The 11,685-nt window shown below is 49.5% G+C and overlaps 4 protein-coding genes across 4 annotated transcripts; 2 read left to right on the forward strand and 2 right to left on the reverse strand.

The window, feature by feature from the left end:
• The first annotated feature begins 2,204 nt into the window (after positions 1–2,204).
• On the forward strand, positions 2,205–2,516 carry LOC130303369 (histone H4). The gene has a single exon (XM_056551779.1). It carries the CDS (start codon positions 2,205–2,207, stop codon positions 2,514–2,516), a length of 312 nt encoding a protein of 103 aa, XP_056407754.1.
• Positions 2,517–4,222: 1,706 nt separating this feature from the next.
• Positions 4,223–4,612, reverse strand: LOC130303372 (histone H2B 1.1). The gene has a single exon (XM_056551782.1). The coding sequence runs from the start codon at positions 4,601–4,603 to the stop codon at positions 4,223–4,225; it is 381 nt and encodes a 126-aa protein (XP_056407757.1). The 5' UTR covers positions 4,604–4,612.
• Positions 4,613–4,916: 304 nt separating this feature from the next.
• On the forward strand, positions 4,917–5,309 carry LOC130303370 (histone H2A type 1). The gene has a single exon (XM_056551780.1). The coding sequence runs from the start codon at positions 4,917–4,919 to the stop codon at positions 5,307–5,309; it is 393 nt and encodes a 130-aa protein (XP_056407755.1).
• A 1,752-nt stretch (positions 5,310–7,061) lies between these two features.
• On the reverse strand, positions 7,062–7,947 carry LOC130303373 (histone H4). The gene has a single exon (XM_056551783.1). The coding sequence runs from the start codon at positions 7,401–7,403 to the stop codon at positions 7,092–7,094; it is 312 nt and encodes a 103-aa protein (XP_056407758.1). The 5' UTR covers positions 7,404–7,947; the 3' UTR covers positions 7,062–7,091.
• Between the last annotated feature and the right edge of the window lie 3,738 nt (positions 7,948–11,685).

The raw sequence follows: 11,685 nt of genomic DNA on the forward strand, positions 1-11,685 counted from the left end.
CGAATCCATCGTATGTTGAGGGATTCGTGCAATGTAAAGTATAGGAAGCTGTACTCACCTGTCCCCGCCGCTCGCGATGGTGACCCCGGGCCTCCGCTGGGCTCTCCTGGTCTTCTCCGGTCCTCTTCTGTCTTCTCCGGTCCTCTCCTGGTCTTCCGCTGTCTTCTCCGGTCCTCTCCTGGTCTTCTCCGGTCCTCCGCTGTCTACTCCGGTCCTCTGCTGTCTTCCGCAAGGCCTTACTGGGCCTGCGTAGTGATGTCATTACGCCGCTGAGTATGCCTTTCCTATTGGATGGTGTGCGCAGCAGCGTATTGACGTCATCGGAGAGGGCCGAGAAGACACTGGAAGACCAGCGCTGGACCCAGAGGGCACCCCGGAGCATCGTGGAGGGGTAAGTAATACTCACCGCACCACACGGGGAACATTAAGCTTCTATCCGGCAGCAGCTTAAGCATTTGGTGCTGCCGTATAGCACTTAATGCAATGGCCCCGACATAAGAAAGCATCGTATGTCGATTTGATCATATGTTGGGGCCATCGTAGGTCGGGGGGTCACTGTATATATAGATAGATAGATAGATAGATAGATAGATAGATAGATAGATAGATAGATAGATAGATAGATAAAGTCATCAATATATAGAATCTAGGCTAAGGGAGCGTTCAGTCCTGTTTTCTGTTCATTGTGCAACAGCGACATCTACTGTCAGTTTACTGCAATCACATTACTAGATATCAGGTTCCCGCTAATTCTGTTTCTTTTGCGGTCACCTCATTATTCTATAAATGATTACATTCTAATAACATCTACTGATCAACAATCACAACGTTAACCCTTTAACCACGAGAGATACATGAGATCTGATCTCACTGCTGGTCTCATAACTCAGTCCCGCTTCGCTTCCCGTTCGGCCTGGATTTCTATTGATCTTTTCCACATTGAATCAGACTTTTTATTACATTTTTCCTTTTATCGTTATTTTATGTAAATAGTTATTGTATATGATCTTACTCTGCTGTAAAATATCGTCCAATGAGAACTCTGACCGGAGTCTTAGCGATTGTTTTATAAACAATTTAACCCCTCAGCATTCAAGGGATGTTTAGACCTAATAAAGCGCTTAGTGTGAACAGCAAACGTCTCCTCTATTAGTTGTTTTTTCTAGAATAAAGCGGTTCTTATTCTGCGTTATACATTGGGATATCTGATCTTCTATACCAGTGTGGAGAGATCCCAGTGTCCGTCCTTCATGAAGACTTCGGCCGGAGAACTTCTGGAATGTAATCTTATCCATCTAGATTTGGAATTAACGCTTGATCGTGTGAATATATCGCTAATAACAGAGTAGCTCAGTAATAGTCCGGTCCCTGACTTTGCTATTACGGTGCAGAGCTGGATTGTTGTAATAATCTGCTGGGTGTGACCAGGGGTCTATGGGGGATGAAGCTTCAGACATAGAGCTGATGTGATGAGCGGCTTTTTCTTCCACAGAGATGACTGCGGTTTCGTTACATTGTAGAGACTTGCGGTACCTGCTGTGCCCCGAGCACAGATTATTAGGTCCCGTCCATCCCTATAGGACTCGTTTCCTTGTAGAATCTTGGCGGCCCCGATAATCACTGAGATACACAGATGTCCCTGTCAGTGATGTCCCCGTCAGTGGTCCCAGCCATTGGACACCGCAGTCTCCTTACAGCTGTGAATTAATGTCTTTGACTGATATAATGAAAATAAAACAAGGAACAGAAAATGTGGACACTAAAGAGTTAATGTACGGATCTATAGCTCTGATACTTAGTACCGATCGGATGATAACGGAGCTTTGGGGATTTTTTCTTTTCTCCTCCTCATCCATGTAATAACAGGAGCCCCCTCATTGGTGCTTATTCCCGGTGACTGTATACGGAGAGTGCCGGCATCCGCAGCCTGAGAAGGAGCCGCCTGTATATGAGATCACATAACACGGGACAATTGTCTTCTCTCCCAGAGCGGAGAATTACAGGGTGAGCGGGAAATTCAAAATCAACTAAGCTTTTGTGTTCAGCCAATCAAAAGAGAAGGGGAGGGGCCGGGAATGTAAATTATTAAAGGAAACGCCCATGATGACGTCATCTTGTTTGAGTTCTCCGTCTGGTCCGCCATGTGCTATATAAACCAGGACTCCGCTCCTCAGACATAATTCATTCTATTCTCAATCAGCAGGATGTCGGGACGCGGTAAAGGAGGAAAAGGTCTCGGTAAGGGCGGAGCCAAGCGGCACAGGAAGGTGCTCCGGGATAACATCCAGGGCATCACCAAGCCTGCCATCCGCCGTCTAGCTCGCAGGGGAGGTGTGAAGCGCATCTCCGGCCTCATCTATGAAGAGACTCGCGGTGTCCTGAAAGTCTTCCTGGAGAACGTCATCCGTGACGCCGTCACCTACACCGAGCACGCCAAGAGGAAGACCGTCACCGCTATGGACGTGGTGTACGCCCTCAAGCGCCAGGGCCGCACTCTCTACGGCTTCGGAGGTTAATTCTTCTCCTGAAATCATCTCCTCCCCCCAAAGGCTCTTCTCAGAGCCGCCCACATGTTCTATAGAAAGGCTACAATTCCTTGTGTCTTCCCTACTGAGTGGTTGTGTGGTCGGTGTTGTGCTCTGGTGGTTGCGGTGTTTTTTCCCAGAGAAGGAGCGGGAAATACCGGCAGACTATCTGCCCCGGGAGATTTCCACTAAATGTTCTGACTACTGCCCTCACCATCTACATCATTCTTCCCCTCCTCCAGATTTCATTACTTCCCTCCCCCACCAAATCACTATCTCCCTAAAGAGTCCGTGTTATAGAGGATGCAGATCTCCTGATAACGGGATATAAATGCGTCTTATCCGGATACCACTGGATAGACGAGTCTTCGCTCTATAGCACCTGTAAGTTAATTAATGGAGCAGTTCACACCGAACTAAATTGCTGCGGCTTTATTCTAGTGTAGATGCAGGTTCCTCTATATCACTCCTCAGCACGTTGCAGGCTGGCGCAGTGTGCGCTTCTCCCTGTGATACCGATCCTCACTGATGTCCCGGACTGTGATAGCGGCACAAACCCCCATACACCGGACTATGATAGCGCTATGTTCTACTACCCAGCGGGAAGAGCGAGAATCGGAGTCCCGGTGATCACTGACTGTTCCTCTAACAATTCCTGTATAAAGTTTTGGCAATGATTCCGGAGAAATAATTGTAGAAATGAGCGGGAAACTCCCAATATGTATAACACTACATGTCCGCCAATTATTCCTCAGCTTAATAACTATACATATCATCCAGCATCATGAGCGGGGAGAGGTACCGGTCCCCGCCACTCACCCTTGGCAGGTGCATGTTAATCTGGTTTACACAGACTAATAGGGGCAGATTTGGAGCTGATGGTATCGTCTATTATGGATCTTTATCCCTGCGCCCGGATACATTGTTATATCTCCATCAGTCGGTGACATTTGGGGAGCTATAGCCCTGAGCGTTGTAATTGTCTCATTATTGTAGTGCACATGCCGCTAAAGGGTTAACAATGGGCCGTGCGCGCGGTCCCGTCCGATGCCTAATGCTCATTGGCTGATCACAGGATGTTCAGGATTTGAATTTCCCGCTTCCCCCAGACCCGATAACAATGGAGAGATCTCCCCGAGATGTAGAGCCTGATTCAGTGTCTGACTACTACCCTCATCATCCTTGTTTCTCTATTGTACCACCCAGTCAGTGCACAAAGATTATGGCAGCAGGATGCGCGTCTCATTATAAACCCCGGCGATTCCGATCAATAGATTCCCCGGTCAGTAAATTAGGATTTATAGCGTTACCGCAACAATCCACTCCAGTAAGGCTGTGTGATCGATCAGGACCGCGGAGATTATAGAAGAAATAATCGGGGAATCTGGTGGAGGAGATACTGATCACAAGACAGATCGGGCAATGGGTTAACTACGGAGAACTGATCTACAGCGCCCCCCGCTCCACCACAGGAGAATATACATCCTGCAGTCAGTGAGAACCGCAGCCGCCGCTCTGATCTCACCCGATTCCGGAGCAGAATATATATAGTCTCAATAGACTGTACTGACAGAATAGCGACCACATATACAGAAGAGAATACGGGGAATACAGACAGGAGAAGCCCCAGCTCTATTATAGACAATGTGGGCGGCTCTTAGAAGAGCCTTTGGGGTGACAGCAGGAGGCGGAGCAGGTTACTTGGCGCTGGTGTACTTGGTGACGGCCTTGGTGCCCTCGGACACGGCGTGCTTGGCCAGCTCTCCAGGCAGCAGCAGGCGCACGGCGGTCTGGATCTCCCGGGAGGTGATGGTGGAGCGCTTGTTGTAGTGAGCCAGGCGGGAGGCTTCCCCTGCGATGCGCTCGAAGATATCGTTGACAAAGGAGTTCATGATGCCCATGGCCTTGGAGGATATGCCGGTGTCAGGGTGGACCTGCTTGAGCACCTTGTACACGTAGATGGCATAGCTTTCCTTCCTAGTCTTCCTCCGCTTCTTGCCGTCCTTTTTCTGAGTCTTGGTCACGGCTTTCTTGGAGCCTTTCTTGGGCGCTGGTGCAGACTTGGCGGGATCAGGCATGATTATCAATCTCAAGAATTCCTAACTTAAACAAAGAGGATAATGATGTCGCTTACTCCCTCTGCAGCCGTATTTATAGGCAGCCCATGCAAAAGAGCAATGCCGTCAGCCTCTTGCTCTACTGGAAGAGCAAATCATGTGACCTCAGTGCTGTCATACGCCCCGCCCAGTGCCGCCTATTGGAGAGTCTTCAATTCCAGTTTCATTAGCCGGATTCAAATCTACCCAATCACAGGAGCCGGAGGGCGGAGCTGAGAACTATAAAGCCAGCAGAACGTGTGGGAATGATCACATTATTCTGAAATAAGTTGTCATGTCTGGACGCGGCAAACAAGGAGGGAAGGTTCGGGCTAAGGCCAAGACCCGCTCATCCCGGGCAGGACTCCAGTTCCCCGTCGGTCGTGTGCACAGGCTTCTCCGCAAAGGGAACTACGCCGAGAGGGTGGGCGCCGGTGCTCCGGTCTACCTTGCCGCTGTGCTGGAGTATTTAACCGCTGAGATCCTGGAATTGGCCGGTAATGCCGCCCGGGACAACAAGAAGACCCGCATCATCCCCCGTCACCTGCAGCTGGCCGTGCGCAATGACGAGGAGCTGAACAAGCTGCTGGGTGGGGTGACCATCGCCCAGGGAGGCGTCCTGCCCAACATCCAGGCCGTGCTGCTGCCCAAGAAGACCGAGAGCAGCAAAGCGGCCAAGAGCAAGTGATCACCGCTTATCCCAGACCATCCCGAACACCAAAGGCTCTTCTAAGAGCCACCACATTGTCTCCTACAGAGCTGGCACCGCTGATCTTGTCTGATAAGGATTAGATTTCTTATGACATGTTCTTTATACGGGGTTATAGTAGAACTGATGAGTTTCTTTCATTAACAGTATGAGAGGGATTGGACACCTTCACTTTTATAAAAAAATAAAATAAAATAACTACCAGAAAACTTCCTATAGCAGAATGTGACCCTCAGCACAAGGACAGTTTCCTCCTCACTCCATCCCCGCTACCCTCACTAAGGGGGACGGGTACAGTTTCTACATATGGATTTTGAGGTGCAGCCAGCCTTTCCCCGCGACAAAGACAGTAATGTAATCACGTGTACAGGGACGAGACAAAGCGAGAAAGTCAATCTCCAATGAGCGTAAACTATCGGGGTTATTGCTCCACCTACAAAGTTAACCCTTCATTGTCCCTCGTTATTTATGCTCTGTTTCCCCTTCAGTCCCCGGAGCGCTCTCTGCTTCACTAGTCCCAATCCCTATATACGCTTACACGGTGCACTATAGTAGAGCGCCCCCATATTTAGTCTCCATTCGGGGCTGCATTGGCTTTATATTACGTTTACAAGAAATAAGCCCAATAATTCTCCAGATGGATAAAACGCCATGTGCACAACCTATTAACTAAAGGGTTACATTAACCCCCAAATCTCTGGTAAATTGTTTCCTTATATCTATCCATAGATCGTCTATCGCAGCAGTATAAATCGTTAGTTTATACAGATCAGATACATTGTGTTACAATAGCGACACCTGGTGGTGAGAGCTTTGTATTCTAATCTTTACATGTTACCAAATAGTAACAAGTATTTCCCAGGTGCTGATACAAATTACAGAGGCGCAAATAGATACAACTGTGGATGGTGACTAAAACTTATAATAACACAGCACAATAATTTCAGCTGCTCTTATACACCCTGCTTATCCTATACCAGATTTAAGTGTCCTAAGGGGATCTAGAACAAATAAATGCATCTGCATTGTCCTCGATATAACATAAAGTGATGTAATGTAGAAGGTTTGTATATTAGGGTGAGGAGTGACATATTTATCGCCAGGATCCTGAATTATATCTCTTTGTTGGAGCTGCGGGGCAGGAGCTGTCACCTCTGACCGGGCTTCGGGAGTCTTCGGGCCGCCAGGAGAGGAGAGATGCCGCAATATAGAACATGATCCGGCGAGAAAGAGGAGGGAAGCGGGTGTCGGCTAGTAATGTATTCTCCGCATTGTACAGTGTTAGTACAGAACTCCCGGGCAGCGATCATAATCTGGGCCATGTAATGTTATACTACGGTCCCTCCACATGTTTAGGGGAAGGAGTCTCCACATCTATTATATTCATCGCTCTGTATAGAATCACATCTCCCACCTGATCTGCTACTAGTTCCCCCCATCACTGAACACATCGGCCGATCTATATTTACAGCAAAGGAAACTATGGAGCTACTAAACTAAACACTTTGAGCACCATATACCGGAGCCACAGCTCGGGCCATTGAGATAAGATCCTTGCAAATCCCAAAATCGGGTTTCCTCTTCAATATGCAGCTTCTATATCTTAACCACGATTATTGTACAGACAAGGACAATACACTACGACAGATTTCCGATAACACAAAGCAGTGTAAACACAGAATTGTAGCTTTTCTATAGAACATGTGGGCGGCTCTGAGAAGAGCCTTTGGGTTGATGAGATGGAGCCGAGTAGAAGCAGAATTAACCTCCGAAGCCGTAAAGAGTGCGGCCCTGGCGCTTGAGGGCGTACACGACGTCCATAGCGGTGACGGTCTTCCTCTTGGCGTGCTCGGTGTAGGTGACGGCGTCACGGATGACGTTCTCCAGGAAAACCTTCAGGACACCGCGAGTCTCTTCATAGATGAGGCCGGAGATACGCTTCACACCTCCCCTGCGAGCTAGACGGCGGATTGCAGGCTTAGTGATGCCCTGGATGTTATCACGGAGCACCTTCCTGTGCCGCTTGGCTCCGCCCTTACCGAGACCTTTTCCTCCTTTGCCGCGTCCCGACATCCTGCTGGTTGAGAATTGAATGAATAAAGTTTGAGGCGCGGAGTCCTAGCTTATATAGCACATGTGCGGACCAGAAGGAGAACTTTAACAAGATGACGTCCACATGGGCGTTTCCTTTTACTGAATTTACATTACCGGCCCCTCCCCTTCTCTTTTGATTGGCTGAACACAGAATCGTTGGTGATTTTGAATTTCCCGCTCACCCTGTAATTCTTCGCTCTGGGAGAGAAGACAATTGTCCCGTGTTATGTGATCTCACGTTCAGGCGGCTCATTCTCAGGCTGCGGATGCCGGCACTCTCCGTATACAGTGACCGGGAATAATCACCAGGGCCCGTCCTGACATCTCCTGTTCTTATATAGAGGAAGAGGAGAGAAATCACCAAAGCTCCGGTATCAGCCAATCGATACTATGTATCAGGACTATAGCTCCGTACAGTGTTAACTCTTTAGTGTCCACATGTTCTGTTTCTTGTTTTATATCTGTACGGAGACTGCGGTGTGTAATGGCTGGGACTGTATATATTATATATAATTACACTGCAGTCACCATTCTATGTCCATTCGATCTCTCACATATTGTCTCCGTTCATTCTCATCGTACATCGTCATTGACTTATATTTACCCATGAAATTAGATACTAACGAACTCTTAATTAATTACATCCACATGTTCTCTTTGTAGCGTCAATCATCCTATTTAGTTCTATTAAGTTCATTGATGTTACTTTGATTAATTGGTCTTTTCACTCTCATTCCTAAATGTCATCTCCTGCGGGGCTCGTTCCTACGATCGGTCTCCTATACGGTATAATATATTGGGTTACATAGAAAACTATTTACTGCCATGTTGTGGTAGCTGAACACAGTACAAGAAAAAAACTTTTGAATAGTCTTTACATTCTTCAGCCTTACCACTAGGTGGGGACAAAGTACAGTGCAGCCTCTTCTAGGGATTCAGGCGAGAAAGGAAAAGTGTTGAACAGTGTCTTCTGCCATCTAGTTGCCGCAGAGCAGATTTCAGCGAAGTTCAATATAAAGTTACTAATTTTGGCCAAGTTTCTTTTCTCATTCTGCTATAATTTTAGCCCTTAATTAATTTGATTGTAATAGTGTTTAATAGAAATATGTATTTTTTGTTACAATTTTTTTCCAATCTCCTTTTTACATTAACCCCTCAATGATGTTGTATTTTTTTTTATATATTTGTTTTCTCTTTTAACTTTTCACAAAAAAAAAAAAATCTATATCTCTGTCAATGTTTCATCTACAGACCCATATGAAGGCTTGTTAATTGTGAGACCCAACTACACTTTGTAATGGCATCCTTCATTTTACTACTAAGTCTACAGCAAAGCCAAAAAAAGAGAAAATTATAGGGTGAAATAAACAAAAAAAAGTAAAAAAAAAAAGTTTAAAAATGATTATTGTATTATTATTTTTTTTTTTTTGGGGGGGGGGGTCCAAGTTTAAGGGGGAGGGGAAGTGATGGCTGCACATTCACATGTCATACATTGTAATTTTCATACTTGTGCTGAGAAGCAATAGAACAATCAAGTGTTACTATACATTTCACTCAAACTGTACAAGCCAACTCGTCACTTCACGGTCACCTGATTCAAGTGAGTCCCTAACTTAACAACTTCTCCTTTTAATGACATGGGTGGGTGCTGCGGAGCATCTTGGTGTCACCCCCATTAGGTTGGTGTCACCCGGTGCGCAACCGGGTCACAACGCCAGTGTGAGGTGATGAGGAGACTGAGGATAGGGTACGGGTTGGCTGGGTTGTGATGTATGAGGTGAAGAGAAGACTAAGGATAGGGTACGGGGGGGGGGGGGGGGGGTTGGTGGCGGTGTATGAGGTGATAAGGAGACTGAGGATAGGGTACGGGGGGGGCTGGGTGGTGGTGTATGAGGTGATGAGGAGACTGAGGATAGGTTACAGGGGGGGCTGGGTGGTGGTGTATGAGGAGAATGAGGATGGGGTGCAGGGGGGCTGGGTGTGGTGTATGAGGTGATGAGGAGACTGAGAATGCAGTATGGGGGGCCGGGTGGTGGTATATGAGGGGATGAGGAGACTGAGGATGGGGTACTGGGGGGGCTGTGTGGTGGTGTATGAGGTAATGAGAAGACTAAAGATAGGGTACAGGGGGGCTTGGTGGTGGTAAATGAGGTGATGAGGAGACTGAGAATGGGGTACGGGGGGGGGGGGCTTGGAGGTGGTGTATGATGAGAATGAGGAATGGGATGCAGGGGGACTGGGTTTTGGTGTATGAGGTGATGAGGAGACTGAGGATGGGGGTACTGGGGGGCTGGGTGGCGGTGTATGAGGTCATGAGGAGACTGAGGATGGGGTGCAGGGGGGTTTGGTGGTGGTGTATGAGGTGATGAGGAGACTGAGGATGGGGTATGGGGGGGCTGGGTGGTGGTGTATGAGGTGATGATGAGACTGAGAATGGGGTACTGGGTGGGCTGGGTGGTAATGTATGAGGAGACTGAGGATGGGATACGGGGGGGGGCATGGGAGGTGGTGTATGATGAGAATGAGGACGGGGTGCAGGGGGCCTGGGTTGTGGTGTATGAGGTGATGAGGAGGCTGAGGTTGGGGTACTGGGGGGGGGGGCTTGGTGGTGGTGTATGAGGAAACTGAGGATGGGGTGCAGGGGGGAGCTGGGTGGTGGTGTATGAGGTTATGAGAAGACTGAGGATAGGGTACGGGGGGCGGTTGGGTTGTGATGTATGAGGTGATGAGGAGACTAAGGATAGGGTACGGGGGGCTTGGTGGCGGTGGTATGAGGTGATGAGGAGACTGATGGGGTACGGGGGGGCTTGAAGGTGGTGTATGATGAGAAGGAGGATGGGGTGCAGGGGGGCTGGGTTTGGTGTATGAGGAGACTGAGGATGGGGTACTGGGGGGGCTGGGTGGTGGTGTATGAGGTCATGAGGAGACTGAGGATGGGGTGCAGGGGGGTTGGGTGGTGGTGTATGAGGTGATGACTGAGAATGAGAATGGGGGTCCTGGGTGGCAATGTATGAGGTGATGAGGAGACTGAGGATAGGGTACTGGGGGGCTGAGTGGCGGTGTATCAGGAGACTGAGGATGGGGTACCAGGGGGGGCAGGGAGGTGGTGCATGATGTGATGTTGAGACTGAGGATGGGGTATGGGGGCTGGGAGGTGGTGTATGAGGTGATGAGGAGACTGAGGATGGGGTACAGGGGGGGCTGGGAGGTGGTGTATGATGAGACACTGAGGACGGGGTACTGGGTGGGCTGGGTGGTACATGTATGAGGTGCTGAGGACGACTGAGTATAGGGTATGAGGGGGGGCTGGGTGGTGGTGTAATGCCGTGATGAGGAGACTGAGGATATGGTACTGGGGGGCTGAGTGGCGGTATATCAGGCGACTGCGGATGGGGTGCAGGGGGGTTGGGTGGTGGTGTATGAGGTGATGATGAGAATGAGCAATGGGGTACTGGGTGGGCTGGGTGGTCATGTATGAGGTGATGAGGAGACCTGAGTATAGGGTATGCGGGGGGGGCTTGGTGGTGGTGTATGACGTGATGAGAGACTGAGGATATGGTACTGGGGGACTGAGTGGCGGTATATCAGGAGACTGAGGATGCGGTACGGGGGGGGGGGCATGGGAGGTGGTGTATGATGAGAATGAGGACGGGGTGCAGGGGGCCTGGGTTGTGGTGTATGAGGTGATGAGCGAGGCTGAGAATGGGGTACTGGGGGGGTTGGGGTGGTGTGTATGAGGTGATGAGGAGACTAAGGATGGGGTATGGTGGGGCTGGGGGTGGTGTATGAGGTGATGATGAGAATGAGAATGGGGACCTGGGTGGGCTGGGTGGTAATGTATGAGGTGATGAGGAGTCTGAGGATAGGGTACTGGGGGGCTGAGTGGCGGTGTATCAGGAGACTGAGGATGGGGTACAGGGGGGGCTTGGAGGTGGTGTCTGAGGTGATGAGGAGACTGAGGATGGGGTATGGGGGGGCTGGGAGGTGGTGTACTGCAGGTGATGAGGAGACTGAGGTTGGGGGTACTGGGGGCTGGGTGGCGGTGTATGAGGAGACTGAGGATGGGATACCGGGGGGGGGGGGGGCATGGCGAGGTGGTGTATGATGAGAATGAGGACCGGGTGCAGGGGGCCTGGGTTGTGGTGTAAGAGGTGATGAGGAGGCTGAGGATGGGGTTACTTGGGGGGGGGGGCTGGGTGGGTGGTGAAGAGGAGACTGAGGATGGGGTGCAGGGGGGGCTGGGTGGTGGTGTCATGAGGTT

This window comes from Hyla sarda, unplaced genomic scaffold (genome assembly GCF_029499605.1).
Source record: "Hyla sarda isolate aHylSar1 unplaced genomic scaffold, aHylSar1.hap1 scaffold_1216, whole genome shotgun sequence".
Lineage (NCBI taxonomy): Eukaryota > Metazoa > Chordata > Amphibia > Anura > Hylidae > Hyla > Hyla sarda.

What these genes read in the sequence shown, in the direction of transcription:
- LOC130303369 (XM_056551779.1), top strand. Translation starts at nt 2,205, where the DNA reads ATGTCGGGACGCGGTAAAGGAGGAAAAGGTCTCGGTAAGGGCGGAGCC.
- LOC130303372 (XM_056551782.1), bottom strand. Translation starts at nt 4,603, where the DNA reads ATGCCTGATCCCGCCAAGTCTGCACCAGCGCCCAAGAAAGGCTCCAAG.
- LOC130303370 (XM_056551780.1), top strand. Translation starts at nt 4,917, where the DNA reads ATGTCTGGACGCGGCAAACAAGGAGGGAAGGTTCGGGCTAAGGCCAAG.
- LOC130303373 (XM_056551783.1), bottom strand. Translation starts at nt 7,403, where the DNA reads ATGTCGGGACGCGGCAAAGGAGGAAAAGGTCTCGGTAAGGGCGGAGCC.